This window comes from Zonotrichia albicollis, chromosome 3 (assembly GCF_047830755.1).
Source record: "Zonotrichia albicollis isolate bZonAlb1 chromosome 3, bZonAlb1.hap1, whole genome shotgun sequence".
Lineage (NCBI taxonomy): Eukaryota > Metazoa > Chordata > Aves > Passeriformes > Passerellidae > Zonotrichia > Zonotrichia albicollis.
The window spans coordinates 12,866,410-12,884,005 of record NC_133821.1 but is presented as its reverse complement, the minus strand read 5'-3'; the positions used below and the strand labels follow the sequence as shown (position 1 = coordinate 12,884,005).

Sequence of the window (17,596 nt, the reverse complement as noted above, 5' to 3'; positions counted from 1 at the left end):
AAATCTTGACTGGAGTGGGAAATGGGAATATATGGGCCAGACTTTAAAGGAATTTTCTGATCCTATAGACTGGGACTTTCCATCTGATCAAATTCAGAATCCAGTCGAGGTGGCAAAGTATTTGAGGGAGAAGTGCCATGGTAATACTAAGGAGGAAAGGATTACTGCAGTGAGCTGGGCCTTGGCGTTTGTTTACCGTACTCTGCTAGATACTGTGGAGCAGCAGATAGCAGAAAGGGAACAGGGAGATAAGTTGGTTACTATCCCAGTGACCCAGGCTGCAGCTAACATCCCAGGCTCCAGGCTAGCAGCTGAATCAGACAATAGGCCCCAAACCATGGCTGTTGCAGCTAATACAAGAGGTGGAAAGTGTAAAGGCAAGACCGATCGGAAGGTGGAGGATGATGACGATGATGCAGAAGAAGGACCCTCACCAAAATCAGAGGCCACATCAAGGGGCACAGAATCTGGAGCCAATATTGACTCCTTTTCTCTGAAGGACCTCAGAGGCCTAAGAAAGGATTACAGCCGACAACCTGACGAATCTATTATTAGTTGGTTAGTCCGCCTTTGGGATGCTGCAGGGGAGGTTACGATTTTGGATGGTACTGAAGTGAGGCATTTGGGATCCCTGTCACATGATCCTGCCATCGATCAAGGTGTGATGAGGGGGGCTAACCCTCACAGCCTCTGGGAACGGGTCCTAAGAAGCGTAGCAGAACGGTACCTGTGTACGGATGATCTCTATATGCAGCAGACACGGTGGAAGACCATAGAACAGGGGATCCAACGCCTGAGAGAGATGGCGGTTGCAGAGCTCGTTTTCTCAGATGACACAACAACTAGGAATCCGGACCTGGTACCATGCACTCCGATAATGTGGAGGAAACTTGTGCGACTTGGGCCACCTGAATACGCTTCCGCCCTAGCAATAATGAAGCGAGATGATACATATGAGACTGTGCTCGATATGGCAAAGAAGCTTCGAGCGTACGCAGATGCTGTGCATGGCCCAACTCATGCCAGAATTGCAGCAGTGGAAACCCGACTGCAGAAACTAGAAGACAAAATAGAGGAGAATCATAAGAAACTCCGGGAAGAGATTAAGGAGGACCTTATTGAAATCTCAGCTGTACAAATTAGAAGCCCTGGTGTCCAACGCCGGCGCTCCTTTGATGGGGAGAGAAGGTACATCCCACGGGCTGAGTTATGGTTTTTCCTGCGTGAGTCTGGAGAAGACATGAGAAGATGGGATGGAAAACCCACCGCTGCTTTGGCACAACGGGTGCGTGATTTGAAGAGAAGAGAAAGTATAACCAAAAAGATAGCAGCTCCGGTCGCTCGTAGCCGAGATGTTAAGTATGACGATGACGATGACATGTCCGATCCCCTTGAAGGAACTTCCAAGGCATATGCCCAAGGAAAGAAGGACAATCTGGCTTAGAGGGGCCCTGCCTCCAGCCAGGAAGAGGCACGGGAGAACCGGGTTTTTTGGAAGGTGTGGATCAGATGGCCTGGCACATCAGAGCCACAAGACTATGAAGCATTGGTTGACACTGGATCACAATGTACCTTAATGCCATCGGAACACGTGGGGACAGAACCTGTTTCCATCGCTGGAGTGACGGGGGGATCACAACAGTTGACGTTGTTGGAAGCTGAGGTGAGCTTGACTGGGAAGGAGTGGCAGGAACATCCAATTGTGACTGGTCCAGAGGCTCCGTGTATTTTGGGCATAGACTTTCTCCGGAATGGCTATTACAAAGATCCTAAGGGATTTAGGTGGGCTTTTGGTATAGCTTCAGTTGAGATAGAGGGTATTAAACAATTGAATACCTTGCCTGGACTATCAGAGGACCCATATGCAGTAGGACTTTTGAAGGTAGAGGAGCAGCGAGTGCCAGTTGCCACCTCAACAGTGCACCGCAGGCAGTACCGGACGAATCGAGATGCTGTGATCCCCATCCACAAGATGATTCGAGAGCTAGAGAGCCAAGGGGTGGTCAGTAAAACCCACTCACCCTTTAACAGCCCTATCTGGCCCGTGCGAAAATCTGACGGAGAGTGGAGATTGACTGTGGACTATCGTGCCTTGAATGAAGTGACTCCACCACTGAGTGCGGCTGTACCGGACATACTGGAACTGCAGTACGAGCTGGAGTCCAAGGCAGCAAAGTGGTACGCGACCATTGATATAGCTAACGCGTTTTTCTCCATCCCTCTGGCAGTAGAATGCAGGCCTCAGTTTGCTTTTACATGGAGGGGAGTGCAGTACACCTGGAACCGATTGCCCCAGGGGTGGAAACACAGTCCTACCATCTGTCATGGACTGATCCAGGCTGCACTAGAAGAGGGTGAGGCTCCAGAACATTTACAATATATTGACGATATCATTGTTTGGGGGAACACGGCAATAGAAGTGTTCGAGAAAGGAGAGAAGATAATTCATATTCTCCTGGACGCCGGATTTGCCATTAAGAAGAGCAAAGTCAAGGGACCTGCCCGAGAAATTCAGTTCTTGGGGGTGAAGTGGCAAGATGGACGGCGTCAGATTCCTGCGGATGTTATTAACAAAATCACCGCTATGTCCCCACCAACTGATAAGAAGGAGACACAGGCTTTCTTAGGTGCTATAGGTTTCTGGAGGATGCACATCCCTGAGTATAGTCAGATTGTGAGACCCCTTTATCTGGTTACCCGCAAGAAGAACGACTTCCATTGGGGCCCTGAGCAGCAGCAAGCTTTTGTCCAGATCAAGCAGGAGATCGCTCATGCTGTAGCCCTTGGTCCAGTCAGGACAGGACCAGATGTGAAGAATGTGCTCTACTCTGCAGCCGGGAGCCATGGTCTGTCCTGGAGCCTTTGGCAAAAGCTACCTGGCGAGACCCGAGGCCGACCATTGGGATTTTGGAGTCGGAGCTACAGGGGGTCTGAAGATAACTATACTCCAACAGAAAAGGAAATCTTGGCCGCCTATGAAGGAGTCCAAGCCGCCTCAGAGGTGATTGGTACAGAGGCACAACTCCTTCTGGCACCCCGACTACCGGTGCTGGGATGGATGTTCAGAGGAAAGGTTCCCTCTACCCACCATGCCACCAGTGCTACTTGGAGTAAGTGGATTGCCCTCATTACGCAGCGCGCTCGGATTGGGAAGTTAAATCGCCCTGGGATTCTAGAAATAATTACAAATTGGCCCGAAGGTGAAAGCTTTAGTGTCGCAGATGAGGAGCAAGAGCCAGTGACCCGGGTTGAGGAAGCTCCGCCATACAATCAGTTGCCAGTAGAAGAAACACGTTACGCCCTATTCACTGATGGTTCTTGTCGTGTCATAGGGATGAAACGGAGGTGGAAAGCAGCTGTATGGAGTCCCACTCGACGGGTTGCAGAGGCTACTGAAGGAGAGGGTGAATCCAGTCAATTTGCTGAAATCAAAGCTATTCAACTGGCCCTAGGTATTGCAGAGAGAGAGAGGTGGCCAAGGCTCTATTTGTATACCGATTCTTGGATGGCAGCCAACGCTCTATGGGGATGGCTGAAGAGATGGAAAGAGGCCAACTGGCAGCGCAGAGGAAAACCAATTTGGGCTGCGGAAGAGTGGAAGGATATCGCTACTCGGTTAGAGAAGTTACCTGTGAAGGTTCGCCATGTAGATGCCCATGTCCCCAGAAGTAGAGCTAATGAAGAGCAGCAAAACAACCAGCAAGTACATCAGGCTGCAAAGATAGGGGAGTTGAAGATAGATCTCGACTGGGAGCATAAGGGAGAGTTATTCTTAGCACGATGGGCCCACGATGCCTCAGGCCACCAGGGTAGAGATGCCACCTATAAGTGGGCACGAGACCGAGGGGTGGATCTAACCATGGACAGTATCTCTCAGGTTATTCGTGACTGTGAGACATGCGCTGCCATTAAGCAGGCCAAGCGACTGAAGCCCCTCTGGTATGGGGGGCGGTGGTCTAAGTACAAATACGGGGAGGCCTGGCAGATTGATTACATCACACTGCCCCAGACACGCCAGGGCAAGCGCTATGTACTAACCATGGTAGAAGCCACCACAGGATGGTTGGAAACCTACCCTGTGTCCCATGCTACAGCCCGTAACACTATCTTGGGCCTTGAGAAGCAGGTCCTTTGGAGGCACGGTACTCCCGAAAGAATTGAGTCGGATAATGGAACTCATTTTAAAAACAATCTTATTAATACTTGGGCTAGGGAACATGGCATCGAGTGGGTATACCATATCCCCTATCATGCACCAGCTGCAGGGAAGGTGGAAAGGTACAATGGATTGTTAAAAACCACCTTAAAGGCATTGGGAGGGGGGTCTTTAAAAAACTGGGAGCAGCATTTGGCAAAGGCTACCTGGTTAGTTAACACTCGAGGTTCCACCAACCGAGCGGGTCCTGCTCAGTCTGAGCTCCTTAATATAGTAGATGGGGATAAAGCCCCAGTGGCCCATGTCAGAGGTTTGTTGGGAAAGACAGTATGGATCAACCCTGCCTCGAGTACAGACAAACCCATCCGTGGGATTGTCTTTGCTCAAGGACCAGGTAATACATGGTGGATAATGCAGAAAGATGGAACAACACGGTGTGTACCTCAGGGAGACCTGATTGTGGGATGAGACTCATATATGACTGTCATTGTTTGTTGAATGTGAGACAGAAGGAAACTGTAAGTGTCAAAGGTTTGAGCAAGTAAGATGAGAGGAATGCGTAAGTGTCAAAAGGTGTGAGTAAGTGAAATGAATGTTTTTTATTGTATGTTCACGATATGGGATAAGGGGTGGAGTGTCGTGGGGTGACAGCCTTTATCCCAATATCGTGTGTTATGTCTGGCAGCTGTGCCTTTTCCCCCACCCCCCCCCCCGGCAGTCTGGCTGTGGCGGGATGGGGAAGAGAGGAGGAGGGGGGGGGGGGGGGTGTGACCAGGCACTTTTTGGCTTTTGGCTTTGGCTGCTTGGCTTTTGCTAGCTGCTGCTTGCTTGCTTGCTTGCTTGCTTGCTTGCTTTTTGCTTTTGCGCTGTTTTTTTTCCTTTTTCTTTTGTTCTCTCTCTCTCTCTTTCTTACCCTCCCCCAAGATACTGGACCGGCTCCGGATCCTGACCTGCAAGCTCCAGGACCCCCGAAGCCTGCTAGAGAAGATTCGGCGCCCTCCACAACACAGTCTGGTCCCTTTTTCTTTTCTTGTGTTGGGGAGTGTTCTTTTGTTACTTGTAAATAAATAGGTTTTGTTTTCCACTTTGCTCCTCCGAGGAATTCCTTCCCGAACCCGGTGTTGGGGGAGGGGTGGTTGGAGGTTTGTTTTGTTCTGGGGGGCTCCCTCTTGGAGATTTCCCCTAATTTGTCCTAAACCAGCTGGACAGCTGTCCTAAACCGGCTGGACAGCATCCGTGGAATAGCGGAAAGGACAGCATCCGTGGAATAGCAGGGCTCCTGGAGAAGGACATCATCCGTGGAATAGCAGTGCTGCCAGAGAGAACAGCATCCATAGAATACCAGGACTTCTCTTCCTCCCTTCGCAAAGCAAGATCCCCAACTGTGTCAGACTAACCTAAGAACTGAGGATATGCAAGCAGCGATGCCAAGCCTGGAATGGACTGTTCAGGGAGGTTTGGAGTCCCTATCCCTGCAGGTGTCCAAGGAACAACTGGACGTGGCACTCGGTGCTCTGGGCTGGGTGATAAGGTGGGGATCGCTCACGGGTTGCACTCGGTGATCTCGGAGGTCATTTCTAAGCTCAGCGATTCCATGATTCTCGGATTTCCATATTCCACAGAAGGGTTGTCTGCACGTGTCCAGCTCTAAGCCTGCTGCTCTGCCCTTGCCAGGAAGCGCTGCCAACACAATAAACTAGCAAAAGTCATTGCATGGTGCTCCTAGGTGTTTATTTCTGGAATGAATGTGAAAACGTGCCTTATGGGCACATGTAACAAGTCCCATTATGGGTGTGCATGGGGACAATTAAGTGGTGTAAGAGTTCATGCTTTGGCTGGGAATGAACAAGTGAAATAATAAAGGAGGAAGAATTCCTTCTGGCACTTTGGATAAGGAATTGTGAAGGTAGCTGTAGCAAATTCCTTCTTATTGCTAGAGAATGCCAGGAGACAGGAGTGCTGGGGGATTCATTGCAGGCTGCTGGTTTTCAGAGGTATTATGGAGTTCTCAAATCTACTGGGGGGGGGCGGAGGAAACACTGCCCCTTAAGGCTTTGTCTTGATCTTGGACCTCCTTCCCAAACGTAGCGATCCTGCCATCAGACCGGGTGTTCTGCAGAGGTGCCTTCCAGCTCCTCCTATTCCGTGGTTCCGTGGCTGGGATCACAAAACGCCACCTCGTTTGTCCCCAGATGAGCCCCGCCGGAGCTGCTGGGGGTGCGAGGGACCTTCCCGAGCTCGGGGCTGCGGGGGCCGGGCCGTGGAGCGCTCCGGCCCCGCCCCGGGCCCGTCATCCGGCGGCGCCGGGGCTGCCCCGTTGCCCGGCGACGATGTCGGAGCGGCGGGCGCGGGGGCCGCTGCAGCGGGTGCAGCGCCGGAGCCGGGAGCTGCGGGCACAGGTACCGGGGCCGTACCGGGTTTGTACCGGGGCTGCACCGGGGATGTACCAGGGTTGTACCGGGGCCGGTGCCATACCGGGTGTCTGGCCCCACACCGGGCGTCTCGTCCCCCCCGGCCCTGACCGCCCCGTCCCCTGTTGCAGGTGGAGGCGCTGCGGGCGGAGAGCGCGGCCGCAGCCCCCGGGCAGCGGGAGCCCCTTCGGCTGAGGTGAGGGGATCCCGACCCCCCATTCCGAACCCCCATCCCGCACCCCCATCCCGACCCCCATTCCAAACCCCATCTCGGACCCCCATCCCGACCCTCCATCCCAATCCCCATCCCGCCCCCCATCCCTCGATCCCAGCGCCCCGGCATTGCCCTCACCGTCCCCTCAGGTACCCTCAGCAGTGTTCGCTCCCTCCACGCCTTTTCTCTCCTAATCGTACAGTTTTCTCCTTGCCCTTCCCGCTCCTGTTGACCAGGCTGGTTCTTTCCCAGCCCTCTGGGGCTGAGGACAGTCTGGAGAAGGGAAGGCTGAGATGGGACCTCACCAATCCATATAAATATTTCCAAGGTGTTGGTGCCAGGCTCTTTCCGGTGTTCCCAGCAACACGATGAGGAGCAATGGCCATAAATTTAAACACAAATCCAACACGAGGGTGGCAGAGAATTCCAAGAGCTGCCCAGGGAGGGTGTGGAGTCTCCCTCCCCTGTCTGGAGAGATCCCAAACCCAGCTGGATGCATCCCTGTGTCACCTGCTCTGGGTGATCCTGCCCCCTGAGCAAGTGGGGTTGGACTGGATGAGCTCCAGAGGTCCATCCCAGTCCCGGCTATTTTGGGATTCTGGCAATTGCTGCTGTTTGGGCTTGGATTTCTCAGCCTGAAGAGACACACAGCACCTAAAATGACACCTTTCAGTCAGCAGGTGTGGTTTGGGTCAGAATTTTAAGAAAATACCATCTGCCTGTCTTGCTCTCAATGCAGATGTACAGAGCTGAAGGAATTGGTGGAGGAGAATACAAAGGCTCTCCATGCTTTGAAAAAAGTAAGTATGGAGATTAATTTGTGGTTTCCTCCAAAATTCACCATGGAAAGCATTTAAAAAAAATCAATGTTCCATTTTAGATCCCTCACAAGAGCAGTGCCCAGCACTGCACAATCCCTGCCTGTCATCTCTCCAAATTATATTTTTATATCCATTTATATAATTTAAAAACTCACTTTAGTGCTTTATTTTGTCCAAGTCCCAGGTGAAAACTTAACAGAGAATTTCACCTTGGCAGAGTGAAAGTCTAAGAAAATTGTCACTAAAGAGGGTGTGACAGCAGCCCAGGAAGGGGAAAACTTGTAATGCATGTCTGCAAAACTTAATTTATAGAGGGACTTTGATTCTTTGAGCAATTTATTGGGGAACTTTGATTGTTTGGGGCATTTGTTGGGTTCTCCGCCAGGCTGACGAGCCTGCGCCGGTGGGGAATTACAGCCAGAGGAAGGAAGAGGAAGAAAAGCTGTTGCTGAGACTCTCCCAGCAGCTGCAGAAACTCCTTCTTGTCTTGGATCAGGATAATGTGACAAGAAATTATCCAGGGTGAGTAGCTTAAACATGCAAATGCAACTGGTTTTTTAAATTATGGCTGGAATGGACCTTGAAAAAACATTATATCACCCCTTTAATTAGCTGAAAAATAACAGAAAGATAAAAGTAGAAGTGCTCAGGAGAGAAGTCATTTATGGCTTGCTAGGATTTTCTCGGGGTGCTGGATATTCCATGGCTGGAATATAAGGTTTGGAGGAGTTTCTTCAGGACAGAGAGCAAAACAGAGAAATGAAGATGCTGTATCTGAATAATGTCCTTGCAGAGGCTTGACAACATTTCAGAAAGTTTGGTGGGAATGATACTAAAAAAATAGTTTGATTTGTTTTGTGTAGGGGTGAGGAACACCAGAAAGGCTCTCATGCAGAAGAGGGAAATGAAGAAGAGGAGGAGAGTGAAGATGAAGAAAGTGAGGAGGAAGACACTGAAGAAGAAGATGATGAGAAGTTGTTGGATGATCCAAATGTTAGAGAATGTGTTGCTGTTGGGAACTTTGATGCCCAGCAGGAAGGGGATCTCACATTTGTGGTAAATATCTCTCTGCAAAGGGTTTTTACACTGCAGATCACTCTGAGTTAAGCAGTAACCATAATGAAATCCTGTGCTTTTGGGATTCAGCCACTTGTGGGATTTGGGGGAAAACTGGAGTTAGGTCCTTTTTCATTTAAATATTTGCCTGTTTTTTTGTCTTTGTCTCTTTTTCCAATGCCAAAGAAAGGTGAAACCCTGCTCATACATGACAAGAAGGAGGATGGCTGGTGGGTAGCTGAAAATTCCAAGGGGGAGAGAGGCCTCGTTCCCAGGACCTACCTTGCGGTGGGTGTGCTGCAACCTCTGCCCTCATCTCTGCTCTTTTATATAGATTAATGATCTGTAATCAATGATCTGGTCACAGTGCCATGTGTTGTTTGGAAATAAAGCCAGGTATTTGGAAATAGCTCCATGGTTTTGTCCACGGAGCCGGAGATATCAAAAGCAGCATTTCTGTGCCTTGGGAAGTTGTGGCAGAGAAGTTTCTTGAATATCAAAGTCAGAATCTTTGGCACTTAAAGGTCAAATCTGAAGACTCCAAGCTGCTGTGGCTTGATTTGGGGTTTTAATAATTTATCTGAAATGGGAGTCCATGTAAATGTGGGAAAATTTTCTTCATCACAGGGCGAAAATCTCCTTTTCTAAACTTACTTAATTCATTCTAAACTGACATTAATACGGGCTGTAGTTGGAGAAGGCATTTTTAAGAACAGAATTCAAGCCTTTTGCCATTTAAATGTGAATTCCAGGTTCCTAAGGAAGAGGAAGAAAGCCAGGAGGAGTCAGAAGAACACATAGAAGTGGTGGATGAAACAGCAGATGGAGCTGAAATTAAAAAAAGGTAAATGGAATGCCTCAGATACGGTTTTGAAGCTGCTGCTGTTTGGAAACACAGCAATATTAAGTGGCTAAATTTTTGTTCATGTGAGGATTTACTATAAATCCCTCTGTTTTCTTCCAGAACAGATTCCCACTGGAGTGCTGTCCGAGCCATTGTAGAGGTGGGTGCCCCTCTTACAGGGCAGCTTCACCTGCCATAATCTTCATTATTTTGTAGAAAAGCTGTGCCTTTCCCAAACACTGTGCCTCATATCAAAGACCGTTGTTCCTAATTAACATCTGTGTTTTGGGAGTTTTTGGTAGCAAGAAATGCCACAGAAATGCTTCAGAAGAGGTGACTGATAGCCCAGGTTTCTGGTTCTAAACAGAGCTGTAATTTAGGATGAATTTTGCTGGTAAATATCAGGACCGGTAATTTCTTTTTTGCTTTGTTTTTGCTAGAATGACACAGTGGAGGTGCTGACCACCACAGGGGCAGTTCCTGCAGGGTTTCGCCCATCCATGCTGTTCCAGCTCCTGGAGGAAGGTCGGGATCTCACCTGGCAGGATTCTCAGGGCTCTCTGGTGGCTTTCTCATCCTGTCACCAGCCATTGGACCCCAATCCATACTGCTCAATTTTAATTAATTGGCTAACTGGCTATGTTTGACCCATCAAATAATGTATAAAAGATTTTTTTTTTCCCTTAAATTTCAATTTATCAATGTGAAATCCTGACAAATTTCCTTGTGATTTCAAAGAGTTTCCTCTTTGGAAGTTTGTTCCTGTTGACTTTGCAGGAAATTATGATTTTTTTTGATTTTATTTTAATCTTCCCTTTTTCTCAAGGGTCTTTTCTAGTCTCTTCACCAAATGCATTAAGATATCTCATGTTTTGTTAGTCTTTCTGTCTAAAGCTGTTTAATCTCTTTATAAAATGAAATTATTGTGCTTTTGAGATTAAATACTTCAGAACACCCACAAATAGCAGACAGTGCTCATGGCAGATAATTCCATAGTTTTGTTTAATCAAACACTTAACTGAACATGAATTTTGGGTGTTGTCCTTTTGGGCACAATAAAGATAATTTGAAAAATGAAGAGTTTTTAAATTTACTCTTGTTGTAGGTGAAGAATTTCGAGCAAGTTACTACTTGCAACCCAAGCTTACTCCATCCCAGCTGGCTTTCAAAGACCTGGTGTGGAACTCTGAGAGAAATACTGTGAGCATTGCTGCTAAGGGGGACAAACTTTATTTGCCTTCTTTCCTTTTGGCTGGTGATTATGTCTTAATTTGCACCATTCCTGGTGCAAATATTTCTTCTGCTGGGAGCTTCTGTCTGTCTCTAAAAGATCCCTGAGGCAGAACTAAAGGCTTGTGAAGAAATCCTGCTGCTGCCTCTCACTGGGTTGGAGCTTGGGAGAATAACCTCAGTCCATAAACACAAGATGAGACCACGTGCAGAAGGGACTGTAGGCTTAATCCTCCTTCTGCCGTGTTTCAGATCCATCCTAGAGCCACCAGAGTGTCCCTGATTGTCACTTTGTGCAGCTGCAAGATGATCCCTCCCCCTGGGAGCGGCGTGCGCGTCCTCAGCCGGCACGTCCGGCTCTGCCTCTTCGATGGCAGCCGGGTAAGGAACGTGTCTGCTTCCCAAAAATGGACTGCAGGAGGTTTGGAGCTTCCAGCATCCTTCAGGGTCTGCTTCCTCTCTGTCTCAGAGACACACACACCTCCCAAGCTGCTTAATTTATGCTCAGATGAGTCTGGTTTGAGCCCACTCGCCCAGAAGAAGGGAATGGAATGATAAAACAGGCCAGACTGCATTGATGGGCATTGGGCATGGCCAGGCAAGCCAAGCTTCCCACCCAAGGTGCTCCACAAGGCACTTGGACCCCTCCCTTTTTCTGCCTTTGGTTTCTCCCCTCTGCTTTCCACTCGTGGTAAATCAGGTGCAGCCCCAGGATGCCCCAGAGCAGAGTGAGGTGAGGCAAGGAGCTGCTCCTGGCTCAGGGTGACAGTCACACCCTGCCCCTGGGGCTGTGCTGGCTGGCCTGGGAGGGGCAGGGTGGGAGCTCCAGTTCTCTGAGTCCCTAATTTCGGGTCCCCCACCTGCCATTGTGCCTCCTGGCTCCTTTGTGTTCCTGGCAATGATGTTTCCTGGGCTGATCTGTCTCCTGAGATGGGCCTGGAGCAGCTGGGTCAGGGGCAGGTTCCTCCATGTGCCCTTGATCCTCTGTTCCTTTGGGTGTGTGCAGAGCAGCTTTTTGTAAAAACATAACCCTGATTATTCAGCAGTTTTCTTCCAGTTGTCTTGATTGTGTGCAGTGTTGGATCCATCTGGGATAACCTGCACTTTCTGAAAGGGCTTTCCAGAAAAACTGACCTTTGCTTTTTTCCCCGCTTTAGGTGCTGAGTAACATTCACACAGTGAGAGCCACGTGGCTGCCTAAAAATCCTCAAACTTGGACCTTTTCTCCAAGGGTAGGTGACACAGCCCCTGGCTGTTTACAGCTTCTTCCTTCAGTGTCACTAAAGTGTTCCTTGGTGGCACAGCTGTGCTCCATGGAAAGACAGTAAGGGGAGCAAGGTTTTGACTGGAATTTGTTCTCTCCTCATTTTTATATGGATTGGGTCTAAAATCTTGTGTTGAGTGAGGGATGTGCTTGATGGCCTTTAAAAATCAAAATTTTTTTTTTATAAGTATATAAACTTTTTTTTTTTTCTCCTCCCTCTCTCTGTACCAGGTGATGGGTATCTTACCCAGCTTGCTTGATGGTGACTGTTTTGTCAGGTCCAACTCCCTGTCTGCAGACATTGGGATCTTGTTTGAGCTTGGCATCACGTACAAGTGCAATGTGAGTGTGGGGAGCTGCAGTGGAAATCCCTCCAAGAGAAGGTTTATAAAGGGAAGCAGCTGGTCCCAGTCAGAGAATATCCCTCATTAGAGAACAGGATTGGAGAATAGGATTACCTGGAAGGAGCCTACAGGAAAGATGGACAGAGACTTTTCACAAGCTCATGGTGTGATAGGACAAGGGGGATGATTTCCCACTATCAGAAGGCAGGGATAGATGGGATATTGGGAAGGAATTCTTCCCTGTGAGGGTGGGCAGGCCCTGGCACAGTTGCCCAGAGAAGCTGTGGCTGCCCCTGGATCCCTGGCAGTGTGCAAGGCCAGGCTGGACAGGGCTTGGAGCAACCTGGGATGGTGGAAGATGCCCCTGTCCATGGCAGGGGGTGGAACAAGATGATCCTTAAAATCCCTTCCAACCCAAAGTATTCTGGGATTCTCTGATGGGAGAATATCCCTAATTAGAGAATAAAAATCCCTCTGGCTCACGGCCATGAGTGTCCCTGTACCAACACTGAAATAATTTATGCCAAAGATCCCATGCCATGGGATCACAATGGATGAGTTCTCCCTTCACTCCCGCAGTTTTCCATCTCTGTGATTTATTTCAGACTAATGTCTTGTACAGTTGGAAAACCAAAGTTTTAACTGTTTCAGCAGCATGGACAGTGGTCTCCAGCTCCAGTTTACACAGATAGAGCCTGTCCATCTGGGATATGCTGCTGGAAAGCACAACAGGTAGTAAGATAATAGATGGTAAAGCCAGAAAAACAACCTCAGAAAAGTCAGACTGTGATTTTTGAACACACAAGGGTGAAAGAGGAAAAGGGGATAACTACAACAATTTTCATGTGGTTACTGTAATTAATTGTGGTTCAGTCACTCATTCTGGGTCAGCTGCTCAAATAATTTACATTTCTCTTTTTTTTCCTAGTCAACAGGTGAAAGAGGAGAGCTGAGCTGTGGCTGGGCCTTTCTGAAGCTTTTCACTTCCAGTGGGATTCCTATTCCTTCCAAGTGAGTTTGTTGCCTTTTCCTGCTCTCCCTGTATTTACACACAGATGTAATTTATACATCTGGTTTAGACTGAGAGTAAAACTCATCTTTCATACTTACACACTGCTGGGGCAGGGGGCATCCAGCCCAGTCCTTTGGGATTCTGGCTCTTCTTTGCTGCATTATCCCTTTCCCAGGGGAAAATTGGGAGACTGGTTCCCAAGACATGGAAGTTATTGTGAATGAATCTCTCACTGCTCTTGGAATTATGATTTATGATTAGTGGGTCCAGTCATCTGAAAGAATAATGAAGTGTGTATATTTTTATTTTATTAAATATAGGAAAACTTTCTGTTTATTGACAGAAATAATTCATTGTAGCTCAGACTTTCAAGACTTTCAAGACTTTTTTTTTTGCCAAATATTGGTAGACACGTATATATATATATATTATATATAGTGTATATGTATTCTGAATTTATCTGGGTTACAGCTCAAAAAAATACCCACAGGACACCTCTACTGTTCTAGAACTCTCTAAATCTCTTCTAAGTCTCATATTTTAAATATTGTTCTATTATTTCATTAAGTAAGACAGTATTACAGATTCAGTTTCATGCTTGTTTCAGCAGTGACTTACTCTTGGCAGAACTGGGGTTACATTATTCTTTAACAAATTTCAAATCTGAAAGATTTTAATTGTTGAAGTGGTGATTCCTCAAAACCATTGTAGTGAAACAATTGCTAAATTCCATGCAAGAAAAATATTTGGGCTGTGGAAAAGAAGCAATGTTGTTAATGGCTTTTAAAATAATTGACCTCCCAGTACAATTAAATTCCAAAAATAGTTGAATCCCCAATATCATACAGGCTTCAAATGAATCTTTATTGGCAGGATGCATGAGCTGGTCCTGAGTGGTGGAACTCCCTATGAGAGAGGTGTTGAGGTTGACCCATCAATATCGAGGAGAGGTCTGGCTTCTTTTCAATATAATATAAACATAATAATGTGATTGTTGCTGCATCTCCTTCACAACAGTCCCCACAGCCTGGTTTGGGTTTGTGTCTTCTGTTTTTGCATGCATTTCATTATTTATCTGCTTTTGCCTTGGCTGTGGGAGCTGAGTGCTACTAGGCTGACTAAACTCGAGAGAGTTCTCAACCCACAGAAATGCCCATGTTTGTAATATAATTGTTTCAAACTGACTGTGTGAACCTGGGCTGTCTCTTCCTGCAGCAGGCTCCGGGGTTTTTCAGCAGTTCATGAGCCTCAGGAAGCAGCCTGTGCTTCTGGTGAAGGTGAAGTCACCGAGTGTGCACTCGAAAGACATCCTGAAGTGAGTCCTCGTGCTTACATAAAATGAAAAAGTATTCCAGACAGCCCAGAGAAATCTGCAGTGTTTGCAGTGAACACCTCAGCTGCTGTCCCTTATTTTCCCAACAGTTTTCTCCCTGAAACATTAGTTGGGGGCATGTGCTACATCCACCTCCTGGTGTTTTATCGGCAAATCCTTGGAGATGCCCTCCTGAAGGACAGGACGAGCATGCAGAGCACAGGTGAGCACTGCAGGAAGATCAGGTTCATCCAGGGAATGGCTCTTGCCACGTCTCCCTTTGGGGAGAGATGTTTTTGGCACTCAGGCTGTTATCCTCTTTATTTTTAGTTTTTAATTATTATTTACTTACTGACAGTAGGGAGAGACAGAAGTTGGAGAATTCTGGATTTAGAACTCAGTGTCTTGCCCTGATTATTCAGCAGAACTAATGATAGTTTATAGCCTTCTCCATTTTAAAACCAACTTGAAATAAGGAAAAATTACATTTTTTAACTGTACTACATATGAATTTATATAGGTGAGAACTGCCACACTTACCTGATTTGATCTGAATAATTTAGGACAGTAGATCAGGCTGATGACCTCTCCTGGAGTTAAACTGCATCCCTTTGGATTCAGACTCCATGTGAAGCCATTGCAAGGCTTTATCCCAGGAGTTGTTCTGGTAGCTGTGCAACTAAAGAAGATTTCTATTATTTCAAAATCCACCATCACTTTAGGAATAGACAACTGAAAATATCTGTTCTCCTTCCCAGAAGTCATCAGTCCTGGCTCTCTTCCCTGAAATGTTTGGGCATTAGTAAATGCTTCATGTTTACCAAACTTACCATCAGCTTCAAGGTGAAGGGACAATTGTACATTCAATATTTGAAATCACATGATAAAGAATACACTTCAGCCAAAATCCTGCTCTCCGTCACTTGGAATCTTATCCAAAATCTCATTAATTAAAATAATCACAAGAGCAGAGTGATTTCTCATGGAAGTGACCCAAAAAGCACCAGGACACCTGTGCTGTGGGATTGTGCTCCATTGGGAAAATTCACTGTGCACTTGGTCCTTGGTTCTCCTAAAATGCCACACCAGGCTGAGGTAGAACCCAAGTGTGTTTATCCATAACATCCAAACTAAGCAGCACAACTGCAGCTGTGTGTAAAAAAGGCAGGTGCAGAAATGAGGGAAAACACCTCTGGCAGGTGAATCAGGAAGGGCTCGTGTTTGCTGGTGTTCCCAATAACCAGCACTGGGGCTTGTGTGTCCCCTCTCCTGGTTTAACTGTCTCTCAGCCACTCAGAGAATTGGCTGCAGTCAGAACAGTTTTTAGGGAGTTCTACCTTCCCTGCCCTGGAGAACTGTCACAGCTCATTTTCCCTTTGGAATAACCTGACAGGAGGGGATGTGCTGAATACCTGCATGTGCCAATACTCTGAAAACTGATTCTTCCTTAGCCTTGAATGTGTTTGTTTTCTGTTTCAGACTTAATCTGTAATCCTGTGTTAGCAACTTTCCCTCAACTCCTGGATCAGCCAGACCTGATGGATGCACTTCGGGTATGTTACCTTGTCAGCATTTCCAGGCTAAATTTGAGCCTTTTTTTTGTTCTGGGAGAAGACAAAGTTCTCCAGCCTTGCTCTGATTTTTCATTTCATTTTAGAGTGCCTGGGCTGAGAAAGAAAGAACATTGAAGAGAATTGAGAAGGTAACAAACCACAGGTTTTTCTTTCCATATATTCAGGGTAATTCCATCTAGCTGCTCCCTGCCAGTGCAATTGCTGCTTAGCTTTTCCTCTCACCATACAGCTATTTAGAAAACAGATTTATGTAAATGCAGTTCTTAACATTTCTCACCCAGATTTATAACAGTAAACCAGGAGCAGGAGGAAAATTAAATTAACTTGTAACTTTTTATTTCAGTGTTGTTAGGGGGGAACCTGTCACAGGTTGGTAGCCAGAGTGGTGCCCTGTCAAGATGTGCTTCTAACAGTCATGGATACAAAAAGGGGCTGTGTATGCCCACAAAATCATCTTCCCTCCTCCAAACTCTGAGCTTCAGTCCTCCCACAATCTGCCTGGGAAAAGGCCCCCTAAATTCCTCAGATCTCCCTACCTCATAGAGTTGTAATCCATGTTTTGGCACAAAGACAGCTGGAGAATTTACCTGGTTGTCCCCGGGCTCACCCAGACCTTGTCCTACATCCTGTCCCCTGGACAGAGAGCAGCTGCAGGAACTGAATGAGAAAGCCATTGGCTCTCAGTGCTGGATTTCCTGGAAGCAGCAGTGGGATATTTCATTCCTGTGCATGCTCCTGAACTGATGCACAAGGATGGCTCCCCGTTTACGCAGAACAAACACCCGCTGAGTCAGAGCAGCTTTGTCAGGGCCATTCATCCAAGAGGAGAGCAGATCTGCTCACGGAATTGGCAACTCCCAGAAGCATCCAGTTCTACCTGACTGGCATGTGCCACTCCCAGGGGAGGATTGCTGAGTGCTCACCCCTGGTGTGGCTCCGTGGGGCTGAGCTGTGAAACGCTCCCTGCCAAGTACAGTGCTCCTGGGGCTGGGACACTCTGGACTTGGATCTTTCCCATGGGTTTGATAATTGACCAGGCTGATCCTTCGTCTCGGGGGTTTCCAAGCTGATCTTCACAGGGGAGCACACAGGTCACACCGTGCACAAAGAGTGGGACAGCAGTGCCCAGGGGCAGCATCAGCTCTGGCTCCAAGGAGCGGGATCAGAGCCATGCTCCACCTAGGACAGCAGGGAAATGAGAGGAGTTTGGGTTTCCAGAGCAGGGAGGATGTGGCACTGCTTTTAAGGAATATAAATACCCCACAGCAAGGGGCTCTCAGTGCCTGTAGTTGTGGGAAGGCTGGCAGAGTTCAGGTTTGTGGATATGCTGGAGGCTTATCCAGGAAAACAGATGCATG

General features: G+C 47.6%; 1 protein-coding gene across 6 annotated transcripts in view; it reads left to right on the top strand.

The window, feature by feature from the left end:
- The first annotated feature begins 5,381 nt into the window (after positions 1-5,381).
- Positions 5,382-17,596, top strand: part of NPHP1 (nephrocystin 1) — a 12,775-nt gene continuing 560 nt past the window's right edge. Inside the window, exons 1-20 of one of the 6 annotated variants that reach the window (XM_074536720.1) lie at positions 5,382-6,555; positions 6,699-6,763; positions 7,521-7,581; positions 7,988-8,124; positions 8,466-8,658; positions 8,845-8,946; positions 9,411-9,502; positions 9,623-9,662; positions 9,943-10,027; positions 10,608-10,702; positions 10,985-11,113; positions 11,890-11,964; positions 12,228-12,338; positions 12,992-13,072; positions 13,269-13,351; positions 14,226-14,302; positions 14,568-14,667; positions 14,775-14,887; positions 16,144-16,217; positions 16,322-16,366. In XM_074536720.1, the coding sequence (XP_074392821.1) occupies positions 6,349-6,555; positions 6,699-6,763; positions 7,521-7,581; positions 7,988-8,124; positions 8,466-8,658; positions 8,845-8,946; positions 9,411-9,502; positions 9,623-9,662; positions 9,943-10,027; positions 10,608-10,702; positions 10,985-11,113; positions 11,890-11,964; positions 12,228-12,338; positions 12,992-13,072; positions 13,269-13,351; positions 14,226-14,302; positions 14,568-14,667; positions 14,775-14,887; positions 16,144-16,217; positions 16,322-16,366 (1,965 nt within the window). In that variant the 5' untranslated portion in view covers positions 5,382-6,348. Of the gene's footprint in view, positions 6,574-6,698; positions 6,764-7,520; positions 7,582-7,987; positions 8,125-8,465; positions 8,659-8,844; positions 8,947-9,410; positions 9,503-9,622; positions 9,663-9,942; positions 10,028-10,607; positions 10,703-10,984; positions 11,114-11,889; positions 11,965-12,227; positions 12,339-12,991; positions 13,073-13,268; positions 13,352-14,225; positions 14,303-14,567; positions 14,668-14,774; positions 14,888-16,143; positions 16,218-16,321; positions 16,367-17,596 lie in introns of all 6 variants that reach the window. The other 5 variants (XM_074536718.1, XM_074536719.1, XM_074536717.1 and 2 more) reach the window with 5 other exon arrangements.